The 26,724-nt window shown below is 47.2% G+C and overlaps 1 protein-coding gene across 1 annotated transcript in view; it reads left to right on the forward strand.

Moving 5' to 3' along the window:
• The first annotated feature begins 4,043 nt into the window (after positions 1 to 4,043).
• Positions 4,044 to 26,724, forward strand: part of TMEM120B (transmembrane protein 120B) — a 36,525-nt gene continuing 13,844 nt past the window's right edge. Inside the window, exons 1-5 of the mRNA XM_079762267.1 lie at positions 4,044 to 4,239; positions 19,802 to 19,920; positions 22,350 to 22,466; positions 23,580 to 23,639; positions 24,178 to 24,273. Coding sequence (XP_079618393.1) covers positions 4,171 to 4,239; positions 19,802 to 19,920; positions 22,350 to 22,466; positions 23,580 to 23,639; positions 24,178 to 24,273 — 461 coding nt within the window. The 5' untranslated portion in view covers positions 4,044 to 4,170. The remainder of the gene's footprint in view (positions 4,240 to 19,801; positions 19,921 to 22,349; positions 22,467 to 23,579; positions 23,640 to 24,177; positions 24,274 to 26,724) is intronic.

The raw sequence follows: 26,724 nt of genomic DNA on the forward strand, positions 1-26,724 counted from the left end.
ATTATTTAAGCGAAATGTTATCTGTCACAATAAAAAGATAATGTAGCCTTAGCCGGTTTGGCTCAGTGGACAGACGTCGGCCCGTAGACTGAAGGGTCCCAGGTTCAAGTCCAGGTAAGGGCACATGCCTGGGTTGCGGGCTCAATCCCCAGTAGGGGGAGTGCAGGAGGCAGCTGATCAATGATTGTCTCTCATCATCAATATTTCTATCTCCCTCTCTGAAATCAATAAAACATATATTTTAAAAGTAATGTATTCTCATTGTTGAAAACTTGGAAAGCAAATGTTTTGTTTTATTAAAGACAAAGAACATTGAAATATTTCTACTACCCAAACTCTGAGTGGTAGTTTTTAGGGTGGGAGAAAAAAAGAATATTTGTCCCTCGCCGGTTTGGCTCAGTGGATAGAGCATCGGCCTGTGGACTGAAGAGTCCTGGGTTCGATTCCAGTCAAGGGCACATGCCAGGGTTTCGGGCTCCATCCCCAATAGGGGGCGTGCAGGAGGTAACTGATCAATGATTCTCTCTCATCATGGATGTTTCTCTCTCCTTCTCCCTTCCTCTCTGAAATGAATAAAAACATATTTTCTTAAAAAAGGAATATTTGTTAAGAATTTTTTTTTTACCCTTTGTTGGAATAAACAGAAATTATGAAAAGTTGCCAGCAGGTGGCGCAATGAAACAATATTTAATCTCTCAGTCATTAAAAAAAAGGGCAAAACGAAACAAAAACATGAAAAGCAGCCAACATTTCATCTGGTCATTGGAAAACATTTTGGTGCATTTCCCACCACCTACAATTTTTCTCCAAAACGGGCCATCATACAAAAGAACCTGGTAAATACGACTTCATTGGAGGAAACTGTCAAATCTAATTCTTCAAATACATGGAACAAAAAGAAAAACATAGACATTGGTGTTTTCTCCCTGTTGTTTGACAGAGAGCCTTCAAAATAATAGGATGCCAGAACCCAGGATATAGAGCTTTTCTGTGTCTACAAGAAATGAGGACAACAAAGGTGTCTAGTAATAAATACATTTCTCAAATATTGTTAGATGACTTTGGAGCTGGATTAGGAAGTATTCGATTCTAAATCTTTACCAAGCACTTCCACTTATGTCTTATTGATTATGGCCATTGGAGGTTGGGGAAATTTTAATTACTTAAAAAGCCATTTTAATCTGGACACCAAGGCAAGAAAGGGATGCCCATCATCCCTTTCATATCATTTATTTGGGGCAAGGTGGGCATCAGGACTGGGAAGAGGATGGTGGTGGCAGTGGGAGATTGGTTATATATGGGGAGGACTGATCGGATGAGTAAATATATTAAGCATAATGAGAGCCAGGTTTCTCACTGTTGAAGAAGTGAGCTGTGAATATGGGAAAGGGAGGAAAAACTAGAATGAAATCTGTGGATTGGAATTGCATATTGGTGTGATATCATGGTTTTAAGAATTTATAGATATAAATAAAGGTGCAAATGTACACAAATATATATGTACATATATCCATAAGCATAGTCTCTAGATCTGTCCCCTAAGAGAGCCAGGAGTGATGATGATGATGACACCCATGGTGGTGAAAACACACATCTAGTACCCAGAACTTGGTTTCTAAATACCAGGCTTTGCTAAAAGGAACCAAGAATGACAAATGGCTGATTCTAGAGTTGGAGCAGGGAAGGTGTAAGATGTGCTTGGTGTGAAATGCTCTTCAAAAAATGTGAGGAAATGCTCTTCAAAAAATGATGGGGGTCTGGCTGGCATGGCTCAGTGGTTGAGCATGGACCTCTGAACCAGGAGGTCATGGTTAGATTCCCTGTTAGGGCACATGACTGGGTTGCGGGCTTGATCCCCAGTGTGGGGTATGCAGGAGGCAGCCAAGCAATGATTCTCTCTCATCATTGATGTTTATATCTCTCTCTCCCTCTCCCTTCCTCTCTGAAATCAATAAAAATATATTTTTTAAAAATAATGGGGACCTATCAAAAGGACACAGAAGCCAGCTTGAAGTGGATCTCAGTGACTAAGTCTATGACCGCTTGAGCATCAAAATGAATAACTGTAATAATGGATTATAACTCACTGAGTAAAATAGAAAAATATGAGTTCATGCTCATAGAAATAAGTGGAAGTTTGATGAAGAGCAGAGTAAAAGCTGAATAAAGTCTGGAGCTTAGTTGCTAGGAATACACCTATGTTAATTTCTTCTCTTGAAGAAATTATGGACACTGTCAACATTAGGGGAAACTGAGTGAAGAGTAGCTGGGTACTTTCTATACTATCTAGGCAGGTTTTTTTTTTTTTTTTTGTAAATCTAAAAATATCCCTAAATAAATTATATTTCCAAACATATAAAGTCAGTGCTTTCTGGTGCTTACATTTTGCCAGACACTTTACAGCATTCATTGCATTTAATCCTCACAACAACCCCCCCTGCAGAGTGACTCCCAGTTTACAGAGAAGATGAATTAGGTTCTCAGGATCCTGTGCTCAGCAGGTGGTAGAAGTGAGATTTGAGCTCAGGTCTGTCTGACTGGGCCAAATAAATCACACAGCCCCATCTAGCCCCAGATAGGTCCAGTAAAGCAAATAGCTGAATAAGGACAGAAAGAACATCTTGATACCTGAAGAGTAAACATTAAGCAAATGAAATTGAATAGATAATGCTTGCTGTTTCCATTACATTCTGCACCCATGAACAGCAAAACGGGTTTAAAATTTCTTTCAAACACCTGCACAACATTTCAGGAAATAAAAATCCCATCAATTGACCTGATTGATTTTTCTGTTACACTAAGTTCGCCCAATCTTTTTCAGGGTACACCAATGATCGTATAACTTTAATTAGTATACATACTGATTATTTGGGGTTCTGCTTTTTTACTTACCATGATTTCATATACCTGTTTACAGGCATGCATTTAGTTCCCATAGTGATCATTTAAACAACCATATAGTATTACATGAAATGGACAGGATGTAGCTTCTTAACCATCTCCCTGTTGTGGGCACTTGGGATATTTTCAGTGTGTGGCTGATTGGAAAGTGCTGCTATAAACGTCTTTGCACAAATTGCTTGTTACAGTCTTTGGGACTATTGTGAGCAAGGGCATCTATGGGAAGCAGATGAAGGAAATGCACCTGGAATTTTCTTTGTTGTTGTTCCACTTGCTTATGCATTCATTATTTGATTCTTGTATGTGTCCTGACCCAGGATGAACCCACATGCTTTGTGTACCTGGATGATGCTCTAACCAACTGAGCTACCGGGCCAGAGCCTAAGGCCCTGGAATTTTCACTTCTCCTTGGGAAGGTGCTCTTTTTAGAGATTGGCTCTTGGCATCCAGTAATGCAAGAGCAGGAAGAGAAAAAACAGTGGCTGGAGATGGGGATGAGATAAGAGGTGCGACTGGAAAGCTAGGCAGGGACAGATCTTGAGGGGGAGGGGGATTTGGATTCAGTTAGCTTTGAGGCGCTGGTGTTATTTGAGCGACAGAAACAGCTGTCAAGATAGTCACCCAGAGTCAGAGGGCAGGAATCTAGGATGTTATTAGTTGCAGTACACGATGACAATGTGAGATGACAGGGCCTTCTCTGTGCTTCCCCGCCCTGCTCGGCGACCTTGATGGATAGGCAGTGTCAGTTCTAGCATTCCAGGCTGTTGGCTTTGGCTCAGACCAGGTAATGCTAAGAGATGGCGAGCTTTCACGTCCCCTAAATCGCCTCTCTCCCTCTCGACCCCCAGGCACCCCAAATAAACACAACCTAGTTAATCTAAATAAAAAAGTTCTGCAAATGCAGCCTGCGAACAAGTCCCCCAGCTCCAACTAGAAGAGAGATCCTGGAGGCGCAAACCCGTTCCCCAGGGGCCAGAGGCAGACCAGGCTAGCACCCGCCAAGCTCTCAACGACCCCGGACCAGCGCGCGGCCCGCGGAGGCGGAGCCAGGGGGAGGGGCTTGCGCATGCGCGGGGCCTGCCTCCCGGCGAGGGGGTGGGGCGGGCGCCGGGGCGGGTGCTGTGACGTCAGGTGCGCGCGTGGCTCCGGCTGCGCAGGAACAGCTGGTGCCTCTGAAGGCGGCCGGCGAGCGCACGGCCGTGGGGTGCTGGTGGCCCGCCGCGCCACGCTGCGGGAGCCGCCGCCGCCGCCGCCTCGCGCCACTGCACCATGTCCGGCCAGCTGGAGCGTTGCGAGCGCGAGTGGCACGAGCTGGAGGGAGAATTTCAGGAACTGCAGGTAAGGCCGGGCCACCTGGCCCCTCCACTCGGCTACCTGGCGTGCAGTACCTTCCCCTTCCTGCTCCCCCAGCCCGGGTGGTGGGCACCATCAGGGCCCAGGGGTGGCCCTGGCCCGGCCCTGGAGGCTGGTGGTCCGCACGGACCAGCCCCCTCCCATCTCCCAGCACTTCAGTTCTTCTCCCACTTGGGGCGCCCGGGCAAAGCCTCCGTTCCCCCTCCCTCGCACCGGCTCTTTGCTCTGAGCACCTCCGTCGCTGCAGAAAGTTGGTCTGTGGCCTCTGAGGGGAAGTTCCAGGCGTGTCCCTGTGGGGGAGGCCTGCGGGGACAGGTGTATGCTGGGACTCAGCGAGAACAGCCCAGCCCCCACCTCCTCAGGGGTCTCCCCTAACCCCACCCTTCGGCTTTGGGCCGCTCAACTGCCCCTCTGCCCTGGGGAGCAGCCCTCCGCTGCAGCTCTGTTGGGAAGATGTGCTTGGGAGACGTTCACCTTGAACTCATCGGCTCTGCTTCGGGACTAGGGTTCTCTGTTCTCCGCCTTCGGGGCGCTGCTGCAGGCTGACTTCGGCGTGGTGGACGGCATCTGTCAGTTCTGACAGCTGGGTTGCCTCCCTCAGGAGGGTGCCTCACCCTTCTGGCCCAGAGCCTGAGGAGGGCTGGGGTGGGGGCGGAGGCAAGGGAGGCCCCTTGAGAGAACAGCTTTGTGGCCTTGAGGTCCGGGCAGGGGGATTTGTTCCTGAGTCTCTGAGGCCTCAGCCCCCTACCCTGGTGACTGGAGACGCCCCGAGAAACCTTGGGGTTGGCCAAGGGGACTCCTGGACCATTTTTGGGGACGGGGCTGCGCCCTCTGCAGCTACCCTATTGTGTTTGTTTTCTCCGAGTTAGGCTCTGCTTGCCCGAGGTCCTATCACACATCTCTGCGCCCTCCTCCTTGTCCTCAGCCTGAGCAGTGACATTTCCCCTGAGCATGTAGCTTTTGTCTGCAGTTGGCTGGCCTCTTACAGTGTCCAGAGGAGGGGAGAAGTGATTGCCAAGGGTATTGTAATGAGTCCTCCTAGACCTGAGGCAGCAGGTCCGGATGAAGAGAGAGAGGGGTGCTGGAGAGACGGGACAGTTTTAGGCATGAGCAGAGGGTAAGGTACCCAGAACCAGTGGTATCCCTTTCTTCGCTTGTCCAGCGTGTGTGGGTTAGTGCCCTCTCCTTCAGGTCTGGAGCTTGGGTCCCACCCAACTCCCTGGGGACCCTTGTGGGTCCACTGCCATTGAGGAAACTCAGCCACTTTTTTATTATTATTAAATATATTTTATTGATTTTTTACAGAGAGGAAGAGGGATAGAGAGTTAGAAACATCGATGAGAGAGAAACATCGATTCAGCTGCCTCCTGCACACTCCCCACTGGGGATGTGCCCGCAACCAAGGTACATGCCCTTGACCGGAATCGAACCTGGGACCTTTCAGTCCGCAGGTCGATGCTCTATCCACTGGGCCAAACCGGTTAGGGCAACTCAGCCACTTCTTAATGCTTTGTCCTACTGGGCTCTCATGTCATGTCCAGCCTTGGAACCACGGAGGGGGTGTTAGGGTCCGGAGTGGGAGAAGAGGTTTGCTGTGTGGAGCTTTTGTTGTTCATCATTCCTTCCCCTTGTCCTGCCTTAGCCTAGGAGAAGGAGGAGTCTTCACACTTCAGAGCTATGCGATTAATGCAATTAACAGCAATTAGACAGCAAGTCTTGGCAGGCAGAGGTTGCAAAGGAGACAGTTTGATTTGTTGTGTTCTTATTTGGTGTCTCTGGGGCTCAGGTGTGTGAGGGACAGGGAGGCATTGGGCATTAATGCTGGATTTCATCCCTGGGTGCCTGGCAAGGGTTGTAGAAGGGCTCACCTGGTGGAAACTGTGACGTCCCTGCTTCGTTCTTCAGCAGCCGGCCACGGAGTGGACTTGGGGAAGAGGGAGCATCAATTCCCTACCTGACATGAGGGCATAACCCTTGCCCCAGCCCAGATGCACACTGAGGCATTTGGGTGACAGGTTGTGTGGCTGCTTTCACCCCTGCTGGCCACAGGCTTGGGTGGCAGCTTCTGGATCAGAGGTCAGTGATGGATGGAAGGCCACGGAGTCCCCCAGGGGCTGAAGGTGGAAAACACTGTGTCTTCAGTTCATAGATGGGGAGACTGCAGCTTGGGCATACTAATGTAACCGGGGTCACACAGCTTTTTAGTGACAAAGCTGGAGCTAGAGCTTAGTTCTCTAAATGTTCACGTCACATGTATGCCCTTGTGTTGGGAGGCCCCTCTCTGTCGTGTTAAATGGGAGAGCTCTGAACTCCTGAGATGAAAGCCTCTGGAAATACATGTGTAATAAGTAGGGTGTACCTTGTCATCGTGTATGTATTGGACAGACTTTCAGATGAGGCATTTATTGGGGAACAAGAGGGTTACAGCAGGTAGGCAGGTGGACAGAGGGGAACTAGAAAGTTTTTTTCTTTCTTTCTTTTTTTCCCACCAGAAAATCTCGGTCTATCTTAATTTTCCTAATCTACCTCAGAATCTGGGGTTCATGGATTTCATGCTTGCATCTCTCTGATCTCCTTTCTTGGGGCAATGTAGAATATCACTGGGTTTTCCCTTTCCTTCCCTTTTACACTTGAAGGGAGGAAAGAGGAAACCTAACTCAGGCCCTAGAGGATTTGAAAGGTCTTTTGAATTTCTCCCTCCCCCCCAAAAGTCATAATCTCTGGGAATTTCCAGAGGAAAAGATCTGATTTCTTTTGATTGTGGGGCCTCACTGGACTCTGGGGCAAGGTCAGGTCGCTATGGTTATTTTGTTTTTAGCTGTTTGGGATTTCAGCCTTGCTGGTAAATTGAGCGTGGCCCTGTGGCCGGTGGTGTGACCACAGAAGGTCACTTACAGACACGGTGGCAGGTGGTTTAAAGAGCCTTTCCTGCCTTGCCTTACATCACTGGAAACCTGACCTTACCCCTCCCAACAAGGAAGGAGATAGCTAGAAGCGGTATTTCCCTAAACTTTTTTTTTTTTTTTCAGAGAGGAAGGAAGAGGGAGAGAGAGAGAGAGAGAGAGAAACAAACATCAATGATGAGAATCATTGATCAGGTGCCTCCTGCACGCCCCCACTGGGGATTGAGCCCACAACCCAGGCATGTGCCCTTGACCGGAATCGAACCCTGGACCCTTCAGTCTGCAGGCTGACACTCTATCCACTGAGCAAAACCAGCCAGGGCTCTTTCCCTAAACTTGACCTCATAGTAGGTAGACCATTGTAAAGATTTTGGCTTTTGCCCTAGCCAGTTTGGCTCAGTGGATAGAGCGTCAGCCTGCAGACTGAAGGGTCCGGGTTCGATTCCAGTCAAGGGCACATGCCTGGGTTGCTGGCTCAATCCCTGGTGTGTGTGTGTGGGGGGGTGTGCAGGAGGCAGCTGATCAATGATTATCTCTCATCATTGATGTTTTTTTCTCTCTCTCCCTCTCCCTTCCTCTCTGAAATCAATAAAAATATTTTTAAAAACGACTTTGGCTCTTACTACCAATGAAATGGGCATCCCTCTAGCTGCTGTGTATGGAATAGACATCAGGGTGGGGCAGGCTGTAAGCAGGAAGATAGTATTATTTCATTAAATCCCTAAGAAATAGATCCCATTATCACCAATTTACAGAGGACAATAAGTTATACAAAGTTTCCTGGCTTGTAAGTGCTGGAGCCAGGATTCAAACCCAAGTTGTTGAACGCCAGAGTCCGTGTTCTGTAGGTCAGATATTTTCTGGGTTCCTAACATATGGACTCTGAACCCTTCTTGAGATGCTTAGCTCTAGAAGAAAACTTGAACTTGTGAGGTCTCATTTCATTTGCGTGGTTCTTTAAAACAATAGCATTTAGTCAGGACTCTTAGTTGCAAATGACAGAAACCCAATTCTGCTGGTTTAAGCCCAAAAAGGGGTTTATTGGTCATGTATTGGGAAGTCCAGGGACAAACGGCTTCAGGCAAGGCTGGATCCTGGGGCTCCAATGATGGCTCTGTGAGTGTGTCTCTCTGTCTCCTCTTAGTCATCTTTATTCTTAGGAGGCCATTTGCATCTCCCTTTTTGTGGTAAAGATGACCACGGGCGGCTCCAGGCTGACATCTACCATCTACTTAGCAAATCTGAAAAAAAACAACAACAGTGCATCTTTTCCCCAGTAATTCCAGTTAGGAGTCCCAGGGCTGATTCTCATTGGCTGGACTTGAGTCATGTGATTATCCCTTACCAGTCACTGGGGCATTGATTGGCCGTGCCTTGGTTACATGTCTACCCCTGGAGCTCAAACTGCAAATCAGTGCTACTTTAAACCACACGAAATAAGAATAGGGAAGGGGTGGTTTCATGAAGGAAAATAAAAATGCTGGTAGTAAAAACAAGCAAACAAGGGTTGCTAGACAGGCATCTTTGGGGGCTAATAGGAACAGCCTATATTTGTCATTCCCAAACCGTGTCAAGGCTTCCCCATGAAGCTGCAGCAAAGTCACAGGGGTTCTATGGTGTGATTGCATTTGCAAGGGAAACAAGTGACATCTGCCCCACGCCACTTACACTGCTAGCTTGGGGCAGTTCACAATTCTACATTAGGTCACGCTACATTCTTTCTGATGGTGTCCTGTCTTTGTAAAGTTGGATTTTCTGTGCTCTCCGACTAAAATAAAGTGCTATATGAAAAGCAACATGGAACAGGCAGTGATGGCAGCCACGTCTAATTTGATACCAAGGTTTGAGCATTTGTGGGGAGCCAACAGGCACACACATTCCCATTAGTAAATCATTTTGTTTTATTTTGTTTGTTTGTTTTCAGAATGAAAACAAATACTTTTGTCAATTTCAGAGTGTTCTCCCCCCCCCCCCCCCAAAAAAAAAAAGGCTACTAAGTTGTTAGGACATAAATACTTTTTAGTTATTTGGCCCGAGGACTCAGTGGAAAGTTTACTTAGATACTAAGGGTGTGGTAAACCAGAAAAGTTTAGGAACCTTTGTTTTGTTTGTTTTTTAATCCTTACTCGAGGATAATTTTCCATTGATTTTTTAGAGAGAGTGTAAAGAAGGGGGCCAGGGGAGAGAGAAAGAGACACATTGATGTGAGAGAGACACACGATTGGTTGCCTTGTGCATATGCCCCGACTAGGGCTGGAGATTGAACCTACCACCCAGGTACATGCCCTTGACCAAGAATTGAACCCGAGAGCCTTTGGTTTGCGGGCCAGTGCTCTAACCACTGAGAACACCAGCCTGAACAGAACCTTAGTTTTATGTGCTGATGGTGGTGGTGGTTACACAATTGTATATATTTGCCAAAATTCATTGAATTGTACATCTGAAAACTGGCAAATTGATATATAAATTATAACTCAGTAAAGCTGATTTTTAAAAACCAGTACGTAGCCTGTTACCTAGACCTCATCTTCTTGCCCAGTGGTCGGCAAACTCATTAGTCAACAGAGCCAAATATCAACAGTACAACGATGGAAGTTTCTTTTGAGAGCCGAAAACCGACTTCTGTGCATGGGCCACAAAGTTTCAATTGCACTGTACATGTGCGCCCGCACGTGGTATTTTGTGAAAGAGCCACACTCAAGGGGCCAAAGAGCCGCATGTGACTCGCGAGCCGCAGTTGGCCGACCACTGTTCTAGCCCTTTCACCACTGAGTAAACTGAGGTAAAAGAGATTACGAGAAAACTCAGCTAACAAGAGGCAGACTCCTGGTGTGAAGTCATTCTGACTACCTAATGTAATCATTTAGTTCTTACGTTATCCTGCCTTCCAAGTGCCTGATACGCATGCTGACACCTTCAGTTACTGCTCACGTAACAGACATTACTAATCGATCCTTGCACATGACTCAGCATCTTTCCCCATGTAAAGTTGATACAGTTGAGGTGAATTCAACTTGCCAACCTTGGTAGTGTTTCCATGGTGATGAGTCTTAGGTATACTCAGCATCCAGAATCTTTATTTGACATTGATATCTTGGAAAACTTACCACCAGAGAAGGACACAGCTCGCAGGCACCACATTTTGGTGGTGACCATGGCTCTGTTGAAATTTACTAGGTTGTCCATCAGCTCCTGATGCTCCTGGGCCAGAGCCCGATCTGAAAATGCCACGAGATTCCATTGCTGGCAATTCTTGCTTTAAATGTCGACTCATTTCTGGATCCCAGACTTACAACTCAGCCCAAATGCCTTGTGTTAAGAAGGCATCTCCTGGTCTCTCACAGCCGTGCTGGGGCCTGGAATCATTAACCTCTTCTTCCCACTGGAGCCGAGCGCGGGGCCTCAGAGGACAGGAGAGGTGGCGGATCTCGAGTCCTCCAGCAGAAACTCGCTTGTTTGTGTCTTCAGCGCATGGTATGAAAGGAGGGTAATCAGATGTGCAGGAAAGACACTATGGACATCTCAGCTCACAGCGCTAATGTTAGTGCTTCTCTGTCTTTTTTTTTTTTAATCCATTATACGTTTTTATAAGTAATACATATCCACATAGTTAACAATTCAAATAGGAAGTATGTCCAAGAATTTTCACATCACTTGTTTATAACAACTAAAAAATGGATAATTCCACTGAGCCATGGAGTGGGGTGTGAAGAGCAGAATGAAGAAACTTAGAGCTACAAGTATCAATATGGATACATCTTTTAAATAGAAAAGCAACACTGAAATGAAAAGTCGCAGAGAGATATATACACTATGACATGTATAATAAAGTAGAACATTCAGAACATCACTATGTATTACTGATACATATCTTTTTTAAGTTTTTTAAAAAAATCTATTTGTATTGATTTCAGAGGAAGGGAGAGGGAGACAGACATATCAATGATGAGAGAGAATCATTGCTTGGCTGCCTCCTGTATGCCCCCCACTGGGGATGGAGCCTGCAACCCAGGCATGTGCTCCTGACCAGAATGGAACCTGGGACCCTTCAGTCCGCAGGCCGACGCTTTATCCCCTGAGCTAAACCGGCTAGGGTGATACATATCTTTTTTTAAAATTGGTTTTGAGAGAGACAAAGAGAGACAGAGACATACATCAATTGGTTTCCCACTTATTTATGCATTCATTGGTTGCTTCCTGACGAGATTGAACCTGCAACCTTGGTGTATCTGGATGACGCTGTAGCTTCCTGAGCTACCTGGCCAGGGCCCTGATACATACCTTTATAGTACAAATACAAACACTTGCAAGCGAGTGAGATGGGCCAGATTCAGTGTAGTGGAGATTCAGGCAGGGCTCTGGCAAGAAACATCTCTCCCCAAAGGATCTCAGCGAAGAGTTTAAGGAAGGGGGTATTACTGAGGTGTGGCAGTTTAAGTGTGAGGCCTAAAGGGACAGAGGATGGGGTCAGTCACCAGAAGGTGGTCAAAGCTTGTTGCTGGGGAAGGGGAGCCACAGTGCTGGAGCAGAGGTAGTTGAAGGCTGCAGCCAAGCAGGGAGGAGACAGGAGGAACTACACCCCCACCTCTTTCTCCTCCAGCCTTCCAGTCTTCTGTCCTGACCCCCCCCCCCCCCGCCCCCGCCATGGGCCAAACCTCAGTAGGAGGCAGAGTAAGGGAGCCTAGGAAATAGAGTCCAAAAGGGTCAGCAGCAGCACAGAGAAAGACTAAGTTGATCTGGGGTGGGCGTGGGGGGCGGAAATAACCAGCATAGGGTTTGACCTCTTTGGGGAAAGGAGATGGGAATTCCACCTAGAAAGAATACACGCATGCACACACACACACACACACACACACACACACACACACACAGAATACACAAGGGCTTTCAACCTTATGTGCACTATTATTTCTTACAATGAGGGTGAGAATATGAGTGTTAATGTGTTTATTTTCTAGTCTATGATTCTTCTGTCCTTTTTTATATGCCTGAACTATTTCATAAAATGAGCAGGAAACTGGAAAGTAATCAATCAGGACCAAAAGGCTTGTAAAGGAAAACATCTCTCCAGGCTCCGTGTCAGCCATCTGAGGTGATTATGACCATGCAAACATCATTTACGGCAGAATTGAGTCGTGTGCTGTGGTTGTATTTTCTCTCTCGGAGAAATGAGTGTCTTAGCATTCGATTCTTACTGGCAGCGTTTGCCTTATACTTACCTCTTTTCTCCCCCCAGGTTTTGTCAGTACATATTCTAGCAAGCATGTTTCTTTCCTTGGATTGGTCTTGAGCTAGACACTTGGTGGTGGTGTGGTGGTGGTGGTGGTGGTGCGGGGGGTTGGGACTTACTTTGTGCTGCAGCACAGGTCCTTTCTTCCACAGCTGCCTGTCCGCTCTGGTGCCCCAGCACTCTGAGCTATTTTGGGGGTAGTGACTTGATGTGAGAGTCAATCACATTTAAAAAGCTGGAGTTCCCTGCGCCGCGTGCAGAGAACTGACTCCTGGTTTTTGGTGAGTGTCTCCCATGTTCCAATCCACTACTGCCAAATTTAGAAATAAGTAGTGGTTTGGCGGTTTGGCGTATTCTTTAAATGTGAAACATACATTTACCATGTGACCCAGCAATTCCATTCCTAGGTATCTACCCAAGAGAAATGAAAGTATATGTCAACACAAACACTTGTACGTAATACTCACGGTGACATTATTCATCAGAGGCAAAAAAGTGGAAATAACCTAATGTCCAACAACTGGTGAATAGGTAAACAAAATGTGGTAAATCTATACCAAATCTGTATTGCTGAGTAGCACATGCTACAATGTAAATAGATCTCAAAAAGTTATGCTAACTAAAAGAAGCCAGACACAAAACCCACATGTTGTAGGATTCTATTTATATGAAATATCCAGGAAACACAGATCTATAGGGATAGAAGGCAAGTTAGAGGTTGCTAGGAACTGGTGGGAGGGGAGAGTGGGGAGTGAGTGCTGATAGATCCTAGGATCTTATTGGGTGATGAGATGTTCTAAAACTGGATGTGGTGTCTGGCGGGCATGGCTCAGCAGCTGAGCATCGATCTAAGAACCAGGAGGTCACGGTTTGATTCCCGGTCAGGGCACATGCCCAGGTTTTGGGCATGCAGGAGGTAGCCAATCAATGATTCTCTCTCATCATTGATGTTTTTATCTCTCTCCCTTCCTCTCTGAAATCAATGAAAAATAAAAACTGGATGTGGTAATGGTTGTACAACTTGTTAAATGTATAACAATCACTGAATTGTGCACTTAAAATGAGTGAATTTTATGGTATATAAATTACACCTCAATAAAGTTGTTAAAAAAAAATAGTAGTTTAGGTTCTTAGTTTGGTAGAAAACTACCCAATATGGTTGTTCAATGGTCTGCATTTTTTTGGGTGACTAGTTACTGGCTTAATGAAGGATTCATTCAACCAGGCTCCAAGTCCTTGCTTTTGGCATCTTGAAGATGACAGTGTCCTGGGCAAGAGCTCGGTAATAATGAGCCCAAGATTTGTGGCTTCTCCTCTTACCTTGTGTGATTAACCTTGCCCGGAAGGAAAGCTGGGTTCTTTGTCATCTTAATCTAGATTGTCACACTTGCCTCTGAAATGAAGACACTCAAACCAATTGGCAAAGCCAAACAGAACAAATCAGAAGATGTTTACTTATATAATTGAAAGTCAAAGGTGAACTGCCTTCAGGTAGACAGAGTCTGATTCAGGGGCTCAAGAAAAATCATCAGGACTCAGCCTTCATCTACCTACCTTTCTGTCCTGTTTTCCTCTCTCTCGGGTTCATTCTCAGCAGGACAACCCCATTAACTTTGGGCTTACATCCTACTGCCTTCAAAACTAGTACAAAAATTAGTCTCTTTTTTTCAGCAGTTCTGATAAAAGCCCTACGACTGAGTCTCATTGGTTCTAAATGGCCCTCCCTGAATCAACCAGCTGGATTGGGAGGCTGATGATCTGACATGCGAAGCCTGAGTTATATTCTCTGGAGCCCGGGGGCAGGGTCAACCCCAAACCTAGGCAGATCTCATGGACTGAGTTTCCAAACTCGGGGATGGGTCTCCAAAGAAACTATGGGGACATTAACCAGACGGGGGCCTAGCTGCCCAGTTGGCAAACACAACAGAAGTTCTCCATCTGTCAACTAGTGCCATTTGAGGCCACAGGCCAGGATTGGATTGCCTCAGTGTGGTTCATCTGCCCCTGGAAAAAGAATCTCAAAGCACAGGTCCAATGAAGGGCTCGTTGGAGGTACCATCATGTGCGAGGGTAGCTAAGGACTCCAAGGGAAGGCAGCAATTGTATTGCCCCCACGTCCCAGAAGCACCCATGGACAGTGCATCAAGAGACAGCTGTTGTGCCCTGGCCGATGTGGCTTATTTGGTTGAGTCATGTCCAGTGCACCCAGAGGTCATCGGTTCGATTCCCCGTCACGGCACATGCCCAGGTTTCAGCCTCAATCCCCAGTATGGGGCCTGCAGGAGGAAGCTGATGGATGTTTCTCTCTCTCATCAGTGTTTTATTTCTCTCTCTCCCCCTCCCTTGCTGTCTCCCTAAAATCAATAAAAACATATTTAATTTGTTTAAAAAGTAAATGTTGATAGCATTGAGAGTTGGTGAGATGCGGACAACTGTCATATGCTGTGGGTGGGACTGTAAATTGGTACAGCCACTCTGCGGGCAGTTTGCCAAGATCTATTAAAACTAAAAACAAGCCCGTACCCTCTGACTCAGCAATTCCGTTTCTTTTCCCCAGAAAGAATCTTCCCCAGAGAGATACTAGCCTGTGTGCCCAGGGAGGCAGTGCAAGGGTATTAACCAACGGTGCATTGTTGGTTATAGTCAGAGACTGGAAACAACCTAAATATCCAGCAGTAGGGCAATGGCTTAAATAAACCGCAGTGTGTCTACAGCATGAAAAACTGCACAGCACTAAAGAAAAATGAAGTAAATGTATTCTTACCTGGGTAGATTTTCAAGGCATATTATTGAGTAAGAAAAGAAAGTTGTGGAATCGTGTATGTTCTGATACTGTTATATATATATTTTTTAAAAATCAAAAGTATGTGTGTTAGAGTATAAGCTATGCTGTTATAACAGAGAGATCCCCACATAAAAAGGCTGAAATGAGGTATCTTCTTTCTTTCCCACAGAACAGTCCAGAGGGAGGTGTGGTCCAGGGTGAATGGTATTCCAGTTATCTGTCACTGCAGAAAACAGCAATCATTGCTTTTTTGCTCATGGATCTGTGAGTCAGGAATTTAGTTAGGGCATAGTCTGGATAACTTGACTGTGTTCTGATGCCAAGAGGCCGTGGCTGGGAAGACTTGAATAGCTAGCAGTTACTCACATGGCTGGGGCTGGAGTCATCTGGAGGTTTCTTTACCTCTGTGTGCCTGAGCTGGAATGACAAGCAGGTTTGTCATTCCAGTGAGGACTATTTATCAGAGTGTCTGCCTGTGACTGCTCCATGTGATTAGGGTTTCCATACAGCATGGTAGCCTCAGGGTAGTTGAACTTTTTGCTCTAAGAGTGAGTGTTTCAGTAAGACAGAAGCATATGTCTTTCTACGACATGTTCTCAAATTATATAGTGTCACTTTTTTTAAAAAATATATTTTTATTGATTTTAGAGAAGGGAGGAGATAGAAACATCAATGATGACAGAGAATCACCAATCAGCTGCATCCCGCAGGCCCCCCACCAGAGGTCAAGCCCACAACCCGGGCATGTGCCCTTTCACCGGAATCGAACCTGGGACCCCTCAATCCACAAGCCGACGCTCTATCCACTGAGCCAAAACCAGACAGGGCTATATAGTGTCACTTTTGCCATTCTCTCTCTCTCTCTCTCTCTCTCTCTCTCTCTCTCTCTCTCTCTCTCTGTGGTCAAGCCAGCCACAAGCCTACGTATATTTAAGGGGAGAGAACAGAGACCCCCACCTCTCTATGTGAGGATTGCTAAAGGATGGACGATCATATTTTTAAACCATTACAGGTTGGAAGCTCCGTCATATGGAGTCACGTGGGATCCTTGTTGGTTTGGCGAGGGAAGGCACAGTGGGCTTTGCTATTTGTATCATGTAGCTTTCATCTCTGGTTTCAATGTAACAGGACCCGTAGTTGCCATATGCCAGCCAGGGACAGGGAGAGTGCAGGCCAAGCAGTCCCTTATAAAAATGTAATTCAGAACTACTACACATCACTTCTGCTTACATCCCACTGGCTAACTCTTAGTCATACTGCTCCCTCTAGCTGCAAGAGAGGCTGAGGAATGTAGTCTATAGGCCACATGCCTAGCTATAAGTCTGTGGGGTCCTGTTGCTAAAACGCAGCAAAGGAGAATAAATATTAGGGACAATTAGTTTTCGCAAGTGCTTTTTTCATATATATATATGTCTACATATTTATGTGTATATATAGAAATAGGTCTACATAAAATATAGAAATATATAGATACATAGAACAGTCTGGAGGAATACATAGGAAAAGGTCTAGAAGAAACTGGCAACTGTGGTTACTCCTGGGGATGGGGGAGAAGGACAGCGATGTGTTCAAAGCTGACTCCAGCCATAACTGTTGTGTTTTAATGTTTTATAAGGATAATGTCTTCACATTTTACTTTGAAATTAAATATTAATTCAAGCTGAAGAGGGCCTGGTAAGCATCTGGCTGCTGATGTTGTAGTCTTGGTCTTATCTCCCCGTGGTGGCACCCAACCCCAAAGAGTGCCAAGGAGGTCACATGGCTTTTATCTTCCAGGAACCACAGCTGGTGTTGGCCGGACACTCAGTCCAGTGGCCCCACCTTCTTGAGGACTATAGTCAGGCGGTCTCTGCCCCTGGCCTCCCCATGGAGACCCCCTGACTAGACCACAGTAGATGTTGGTTGTAAGTGGATGGCTGTTTTGGGACTGAAGAATTCAAAAGTGATTAAAATCCAGCCTGTCTCTCTCCAGATGGCTTATTATTAACTTCAGCTAGAAAGCTGGTCGCTGTACAATGGGGAAGGCAGGTGGCACCGCCTCCTCTAAGCAGTTAACATTAACCTCACGGACACTGTGTCCCTCCGGATGGGAGACACTGAGGACATAGTGTCACTTGAGTGACATTCTTGCTCCAACAGCATAACCCAGATCCAATCATGAAGAGACAACAGACCAACCCAGGTGGAGGTGACATTCCCCAAAACTAGACTCAGCTCCTTAAAAAACGTGGCTGTCACGAAAGACAAAGGTTGAGGAGCTGTGCTAGACTAAAGGAGGCTAAGGATGCAACCTGTAGTACAAGGCAGGAGACTGAGTCAGGCCAGGATCTGGGGGGAAATTGCCATCAGTGGACAGCTAGCAAGATGTGAGGTCATGGTATTGTGTGGTATCAAGGTTGCATTGTCTGTATTTGATCACTGTACTGAGGATGTAAGAGAATGTCGTCATTCTTAGGAAATGCACAGTGAAGGATTGCGGAGTAAAGAAGCGTGTTGTCTATCTGTAGCTAACTCCCAAATGGGTTAGAAAAGGAGGAGGCATTGCCCTGACCGGTTTGGTTCAGTGGATGGAGCGTCGGACTTCGGACTGAGGGGTCCCAGGTTCGATTCCAGTCAAGGGCATGTACCTTGGTTGCGGGTACATCCCCGGTGGGGTGTGTGCAGGAGGCAGCCGATCGATGTTTCTCTCTCATCGGTGTTTCTAACTATCCCTCTCCCTTCCTCTCTGTAAAAAAATCAATAAAATATATTTTAAAAAAAGAAAAGAAAAGGAGGAGGCAAACTTTTTTGGCCCAAAAGCCAAGTAGTGAGGACTCTAGGCTCTGCAGGCCATATGGTCTCTGTCATAACTACTCACTCTGCTGTTGTAGTTTCCAGAGAGGCCACAGACAATATGCAAATGAACGGGTGTGACTGGGCTCCATTCTGGCTACTGAAATTTCAAATTTCATATACTTTCACGTCACAAAATATTCTTCTGATTTGTTTCAGCCAAGGAAAAACCATTTTAGCTTACTGCCTGTACAAAAATATGGATTTGGTCTGTGGGCTATAAATTCCTGATGCCTGATATTGAAAAAGAACACACACACACACACACACACACACACAAACACACACGGTGAGGGTGGTGGTGGTGCGTAAAGCAAATATGGAAATATGGTGTAATGCTAACAGTTGGTGGATCTGGGTGAAGGGTAGAGGGGAGTTCTTTCTACTCTTCTTAGAATTCTTCTGCAAGTTTGAAGTTATTTAAAAATAAAAAGTTAAGTAGAGATAGGCTTTTCCTCTCTGCGGGGCCAGCAAGGAGCAATTTACGATACTGTTTGAATCCGAGGGACTGAGCCCTCTCGTCTGGGAGCCAAAGGAGACTTGCTCACAGAGTGCTTACGTTGCCCCTAATTGCTATCTACTCACCTCACTTTCTTCACTTCTCCCTTATCTTCTGGCTTACCCTGCATATTTAGGGACCTTCTTGGCAGGCATGGATGAGAATTAGGCTCTGGCCTCACGGTTGGACCATCTCCTTTTTCTCTCCCGCTAATAAATACACTTCTCCTCCAGCCACTTTAGATGTGTCCATTGGATTATTGTATTTAATGTTACAGTTCCCGCCCCTCACAGTGGCTTCTCCAGATTGTTACTGTTTGTCTTAGGTGATCAGATTAGAGGCAAGGGCTTGTTCCCGGCATCTGGCATTACCTGGGGGAGGTGCGTCGTGGCAGCAATGCCGAGAAGTTACTGTGTTCCTCTCTCCCAGCTTTGGGGCAAAGTCTCTTGTATTTCTTGTGGCCTTGTGGCCCTGACGGGTTATTTCCAGGAATGAGGTATTGAGTGCATTGGGGTGACTGTGCCTGGGGTAGGCAGGGTTGGCTGTAAGGGAAGGGGTAGGACCTTTCCTTAGATGATGTGGGAAGAACTCTCTTCATGGCCAGGATCAGAAACCCAACTCATACCGGCCTCACTGAAAAGGAATTTATGAATTCATATAACCAAGAGCATTGAATAGCGTCACACTTAGACGTGGTTAGATCCCAGGGCTGAAATGAGGCTATGAGAATTCTGTCTCTCACCGTGTCTCAGGTCTGTCTTCCTGTTTGGCTTTATTCTTAGGCAGGCTCTCCCCACTCAGCAACCCCGTGCGTACCTGCTATCAGATTAGCAAACCCAGGAGAAAGAGGGCATCTCTACACCAGTACTCCCGGCAGGGTCCCAGGGCTGACTCTCATTGGCCCATTTAAGCCTTGTGTCCATGTTCTGAACCAATCAGTTGCCAAGGGGTTGGAAGATACTGATTGGTCAGGCCTGGATCACATGACTACTCTTGGAATGAGGACGGTCCGCTCTACTGGAACCATCTGGACTAAGAATTGACAAGAAGTGGCCCTTCAAAGTCAGACCTAGTTGCTGTTACCATTAGGAAGGAAGGGACCCGGGCGAGAAAGAAAACAGTAATTCCTTATTACACAAGGGCTGCCCAGTTTTCTAAGCCACAAATTTGATAGTTGTACTTGTATCGTCCTCGCTGTCAAATTGTAAGCTCTGCAATCATGTCCCCTGACACAAACTATGAAAAATGACCTGTTGGTGTTCTCTTCTGCGCCCTGCCCGGGCTGCTCCACCCCTCAGGAAACTCACAGGATCTACAGGCAGAAGTTGGAGGAACTGACTGCGCTCCAGACTTTATGTAGCAGCTCCATCAGCAAGCATAGGACGCGACTGAAGGACCTGAAGCGCACACTCCAGAGGTAGGCGGGGCTGTGATTCAAAGCTCCCCTGGTTCTCAGGGTCAGAAACCCAGCTCAACACTGGCTTGAGTAGAGAATGGAAAAAATTTTAAAAAATATATATTTTTATTGATTTCAGGAAAGAAGGGAGAGGGAGAGGGAGATAGACACATCAATGATGAGAGATGATCATTGATAGGCTTTCTCCTTGTATGCCTCACACTGGGGATCAAGCCTACAACTGGGTCATGTGCCCTGACCAGGAATTGAACTGTGACCTTCTGGTTCATAGGTTGACGCTCAATCCCTGAGCCATGCCAGCCAGGCCTAGAATGGAAATTTTAATGGAAAAAAAACAGAAGTGGTTTTAGGATCCAGGGGTCAAAGGTTGTTTTTAGGAATCTGTTTTTTCTCTCTAAATTCTGCATTTCCCTAGATTGGCTTCACTCTATGGCTAGCCATCCTCTCCTGGTCACTGAGATGGCCAACCAGCAGTGCCAGGCTTATATCCTGCATCCTTTCTTCCTACTTGGCTTGGGCACCCCAGCCTAAGGAGAATTGTCTTTCAGCACAAGTTCTGGGAGCAGTTCTCATTGGCTGGAATTGGTCACGTGCCCATCTTTGAACCAATCAAATCACCAAGACTAGTTAGGCAAGACTAGGTCATATGTTCAGTTTATGGACCTTGGGAATGGGACAGCCCTACTTAAACCACATGGAGGGGGGGGAAGAGGATGACAGGTAGTTCCCCAGAAGAAAACTGTTATAAGAAGTCCTGCTGGGCAGGTAAACATTAACTACCCTTCTCAGGCACGTGGGGGCTCCCTCCACCAGGCTGTCTGATGTAGGGGGTAAGAGGTCTGGCATCCCTGGTGGAGATAAACTTGAGCTGAGGCCAGGATTACATGTTCAGTTCCAGTCCTTGTGTCTCTCTGGTTTCGGAAGTGCTCTCATCCCCCGTAGGCGAACAGGTCCAGTGGATGCTGTGGTCCCTCGGTCAGGCAGACCTCTGAGGCTCTGAGTGGCTTGTCCCAGGTCACTTACATGGGCTTCTGTTCCAGAGTGTGTGGCTCCGGGTCACTTTTCCCCTTCCCTCGTGGACAATTTTTGGGAAGGTTAGTGATTGTAGCCCTAACCTTAGCTGACCATTTGGGAAACGGAGGCCCATTAGTCGTGGGGTAAAGTGTAAATGGTTTAATGCAGTGACATCGCCACTCTTGGAAAAACACACCTTACCGATGGCAGGACTTAAGTCTTTTATATCTGTCGAGGGTTTTTCAGCCTTGGCACCAATGATAATTCTTGGCTGTCGGGGCTGTCCTGTGCATTGTAGAATGTTTAGTTTAGCAGCATTGCTGGCCTCTGCCCACAGATGCCAGTAACACCCTCCACTCTGTCTTGACGACCAAAAAGTTCCCAGACATCGCCATTGAGAACCACTGGGTAGAAGGTTGGCCCCTGAGTTAGGTTCTTACACTGAAGACAACCCCTGCTCCAAGAGTGTCTGTGACTTGTTTTTCTAGTCTTGAAAGACTAACAATTAGACCTTGATTACTTTACTCTTTATGCTGTTTTCTTTTTTTACTTTGTTTTTATTGTTGACACTCCTACAGATGTCCCCATTCCCCGCCCCACCCTTTGCCCACCTCTACCCAGCCCCTTGACTGCTTATACTTTTACTTTTATTATTTTTTATTTATTTATTTTAAAAATATTTTTATTGATTTCAGAGAGGAAGGGAAAAGGAGAGAGAGTTAGAAACATCAATGATGAGAGAGAATCAGTAATCGGTTGCCTCCTGCACGTGCCCCACTGGGGGTTGAGCCTGAAACTGGGCATGTGCCTTGACCGGGAATCGAACTGTGACCTCCTGATTCATAGGTCGAAGCTCAACCACTGAGCCACGCGGGCTTTGCTGGTTATTCTTTTAAAGTGCCATCCTGTCTCCCTCTTAGTAATCTTCAGCTTATTCCTATAGAATAGTGAGCAGAGCTCCAGTCCCTTTGTGTCCCAGCTTAGTTTGAAAAAGACATTGACATATAATTCTTCTCTATTGTAAACTTTCCATTTAGTTTACTCCCCATGATTAAATCAAAGTCATTTGGAAAAAAAGAATAGTGAGAGGAATAATATTGCTCGTAGATTTTCACTGTGCTAAATACTTTAAATTGCACGTACTCATTTACTTGTCGCAGTGGTATTTCCAGAGGTAGGCTTGATATTATTCCTAATTTTTTAGATAAGGAAACTAAGGCAGAGGTTAAAAGACATTCCCAAGGTCACAGGGCTTAGCAGGGAGCCTGCATCAAACCCAGGGAATACAGGTGGAGATTGAGGTTGCGAGAAACATTGAGAGGGAAGAGTGGGAGGGCAGTGGCCAGAGCTTCCAGGTTCTTCCTCCAGGCTGGTAATGCCCCCTGCTTCTCCCATGCCCACACTTCTGACCACAGGTATAAGCGCCGTGCCAGTGTGGAGGAGGCGGCGCTGGTTCAGCAGATAGATGTCACCATCAAGGAGCGGCAGAACATCTTCTTTGACATGGAGGCCTACCTGCCCAAGAAGAATGGGTAGGAGCTGGGAACTTACACACCCCACTCCCCACCCGCTGCTGGGGCAGACACCCAGGGCTAGGACACCTGGTCTGCATGATTCTCACCTTCCCATTGGGGCTTGAGGTGGCGGGGGAAAGGCAGACGTGAGGGCAGGAAAGAGAAGGAGGCTTCCTCACACGTTTCTCCATGAACACTGTGGGTCGGGTACTGACTGGGTGGGGCTGGGAGGGAGCCTGCTGGGGCTGGAAGTGTTTTATTCTTTGATCTGGGTGTTGGTTGCAGGGATGCATAAATATGTAAAAATCCATCATGTTGTATACTTAAGACTTGTGCACTTTTTTTAAAATTGAGTTTTAGAGAGAGAGAGGAAGGGAGAGGGAGAAAGAAGCACCAATTTGCTGTTCCACTTATTTATACATTCATTGGTTGATTCTTATAAAAAAATGTGCCCTGATGGGTTTTGAACCTGCAGCCGTGGTGTGTCTGGTCAATGCTCTAACCCAGTGGTCGGCAAACCGCGGCTCGCGAGCCACATGCGGCTCTTTGGCCCCTTGAGTGTGGCTCTTCCACAAAATACCACGTGGTGCGATTGAAACTTCGTGGCCCATGCGCAGAAGTCGGTTTTCGGCCTGGGCGAGTCTATTTTGAAGAAGTGGTTCTAACGCCGAGCCACACTCAAGGGGCCAAAGAGCCGCATGTGGCTTGCGAGCCGCGGTTTGCTGACCACTGCTCTAACCAATGGAGCTACTCAGCCAAGAGCAAGACTTATGTACTTTTGAAGGTTATGCCTTAATTTTAAAAAGAGCCTGCTTTAAATTGACGTAGATATTGTACATATACCTTCACCTCATTGGCTGGAGCTTAGTCACATGCTCACATTAGTTGCAAGGGAAGCTGGGAAATATGGGGAGAAAAATGGGTCAGTCATGACTGTCATGTGTCACAGTCCTCCCGTTCTCTAGTTAATCATTATTCGCACTCGAAGTGAGGCCCACTGTGCTGCTGAGTTTAGCATCGTATGTCCTGTGTTGGCTTTTCAATGCGTGCCCAGTACGTTTGAATATTTTTGGTTGGGGCTGCACCCAGGGCTTTTAGGGACATGGCGACTTCACAGGTCTTTCCTTCCAGGCTCTACTTGAATCTGGTCCTCGGCAACGTAAGCGTGACCCTCCTCAGCAACCAGGCCAAGTAAGTGTCCCCGACGCCCGCCTGGCCTTACAGAACCCAGGCGTTGAGCTTTCAGTTCAGGAGCGATGGGACCAGGCTGGATTTTTGCACAAAGGAACCAGCGTTAGTAGGTGGTGCTCTGGCTCTTGGCCTCTCTGACTAACCCCCTGGGAAAGGCTTCCTTCATGGGTTCCATATGCTGGGTGGACAGGACTGCCAGTTTCCCGTGAGAAATGGCTCTGCTCCATTTCACGTCTCGTCAGACACTTTTCTCCTGGGAAGCAGACCATTGTGTCCAGCCACAATCTATCAAGTTTCTAGGGAGGTGGAGCCGAGGCGTTTTGGGGGAGGGGACCTTGTCTCGCTCCCTAACTGACGTCACCATTCATTTAAGGTCCAGTCTCTCCTTTAGCGGGATCAGAAGGTCCTAATGGGATGTGGTTGGCAGTATGTCAAGGATCCAATGGGGCAAGGGTCCTGCCCTCAATGGGATGTAGTTACACTACCATAAATGTCGTAATAGTCACGTGACCTTTCCCGGGCATGTCTGTTGCCATAGATTTGCCTACAAGGACGAGTATGAGAAGTTCAAGCTCTACCTGACCATCATCCTGCTCCTGGGGGCTGTGGCCTGTCAATTTGTCCTTCACTACAGGTAACGCAGCGTGGCGGTGGGGGACATGCTGGGGTGAGAGGGGACCGGGAGAGAGGGATCCAGGGTCCCTCCTGCATCCACAGTGTTTGTGTGATGAGGTGTCGATAGAGAAGGGCCATTTCTCATGAGAAATAGCAGTCCTATTCTCCGTAATCCCTCCAATAATATCTACTAAAGGGCTGCTGCAGAGGCCTTAGAGTGCAGTCAAGAAAAAGCCCAGTTTGGCCATGTTCGCACAATGGAATATTATTTGGCCGTAAAAGGAAATGAAGTTTTGACACAGGTTATAGCACAGATGAATCTGGGAAACACTACAGGGTGAGGCAAAAGTGGGTTTACAGTTGTGAGTATGTGAAACACAGAGTTTATTCTTGTGTTGTTATTTATTAATGATGGTGTTATTTTCCATAAGAAAACCGTAAACCTCCATTTGTATGTTAAGTGAAAGAAGCTGGTCACAAAAGGTCACATAGTGTATGATTCCATCTGTGTGAAATGTTGAGAACAGGTCAATCCATAGAGACTGACGCTAGATTAGTGGATCCCGGGGGGGCGGGGGGGGGCAGGTAATGGGAAGGGACTGCAGATGGGTATGGGTTTCTTTGGGAGTGATGAGAATGTTCTGGAATTAGGTAGTAGTGATGGATGCACAACGTTGTGAATACAAAAAAAAAACACCCCACCAAATGTATGCTTTAAAAGGGTGAATTTTATGGTATGTGAATTACATCTCAATTGCAAAAAGAAAGAGAGGGAGGAAGGGAACAAAAAGAAAGAGAGAGGGAATAGGTCACAGAGAACCTTGGTTTGCTCGTGGCGTTGAGACTAACTGGCTGTTACCACAGGCAGGTTCCCTCTGGGGGCCTCCGTCTCCCCGTCTGTACGAGGAGGGTGACACCAGTGCCTACCTCACAGGGTTCTCGCGTGTTAACACTGCACATGGAGGGCTCTGTCCAGCACGTGACACCCAGCAGTGCATTGAGGACAAGGCCAGGGGCTGAAGCCACACTGCCCCGGGGGTTTCTGCCCCAGGGGAGGCGGCCAAGCACATTATTGTCTCACATTTGGCCCAGGTGTTAAGGGTTTATTTCCTAGCAGACGCTTGGCTGGGAGTCCACTTGCTGGTCTGGCCACTTGAATGTCCAAAACAAAGGCTCATTTAGGCCCTGGACCCGTGCCTGCCCGCTGCCTTGGGCCTGGCCCGTTTCCCTGGAGGGCAAAGGCTGCACCATCAGTAATGCCAGCTCACATGCCCCCCTGGAAGGGGGTGAAAGTTCTCCATGAGCAGCCAGGTTCCTATGCTGGGCCCTCTGGGCCCTCAGAGGGCAGACCTGTGGTGTGTTGTGCAGTCAGTTCCAAGGCTCACTGAGGGCCTGGATGTTCCCACTGCTCCCCACCCCTTTCCGTCGTCCTCTCCAAGGGGTGTCGTAACAAGCACCACACGCTGGTGCCTCGGAACAACAGAAACAGATATTCTCCAGTCTGGAGGCCCCAAGTCTGAAATAAGGTGTGGGCGGGACCGGCTCCCCCTGCAGGCGGAGTGCTTCCTTGCTTTTCCAGCTCCTGGTGGTCGCTGGCCGTCTCTCGCATTCCGTTCTGTGGCTTAAAGCTGTTTCACTCCGTTCTCTGCCTCATGTGCCTCAATCTTGCCACGTGGCCTCCTTCCCTGTGTTTTTCTGAGTCTCTCTCATGACCTTCTTAGGAGGATACCAGTGGTTGGATTTAGGGCCCACCCTAATCCAGTGTGACCTCCTCTTAACTAATTACATTTACAAGGACCCTATTTCCGAATAAGGTCATATTCTGAGGTCCTGATGCTTAACCTTTGACAAATAACTTAACCTCGCCCTGCCTTGGTTTCTTCATAGAAAGTGAGGATAACATGCCTGGCTGGCATGGCTCAGTGGCTGAGCATCGACCTATGAACCAGGAGGTCACGGTTTGATTCCCGGTCAGGACATATGCCCTGGTTGCAGGCTTGATCCCCAGTGTGGCCCATGCAGGAGGCAGCCAATCAATGATTCTCTCTCATCGCTGATGTTTCTATCTCTCTCTCCCTCTCCCTTCCTCTCTGAAATCAATAAAAATATATTTTAAAAGAAGAAAAAGAAAGTGAGGAAAACGGGAGCTACCTGGCAGCACGGTAGTGAGGATTAGGTAAGGTACACCTACGCGTTCAGATGTAACCTGGCACACAAGCAGGCGTTATTGCCACCGTTATTTCCCGCTACGCTGGGCAGGCAGGGAAAAGATCTCAGCCCAATATCCTGAGCATCCTGGGAGCAGGAGTTTCTTTCCTTACTTTGCCCCCTTCGGATCATTTCCTTGCCGGGTGCCCCACCCACAGGCCCTTCTGTGGAAGGGAGGCAGGTTGTCGTGGGCTGGGTGATCAGGGCAGGAGGGAAACCTCAGCTAGAGCCTTAAGGGCAGGTAGGATTCAGGTGGAGAGTT

This window comes from Cnephaeus nilssonii (genome assembly GCF_951640355.1).
Source record: "Cnephaeus nilssonii genome assembly, chromosome: 22".
NCBI lineage: Eukaryota > Metazoa > Chordata > Mammalia > Chiroptera > Vespertilionidae > Cnephaeus > Cnephaeus nilssonii.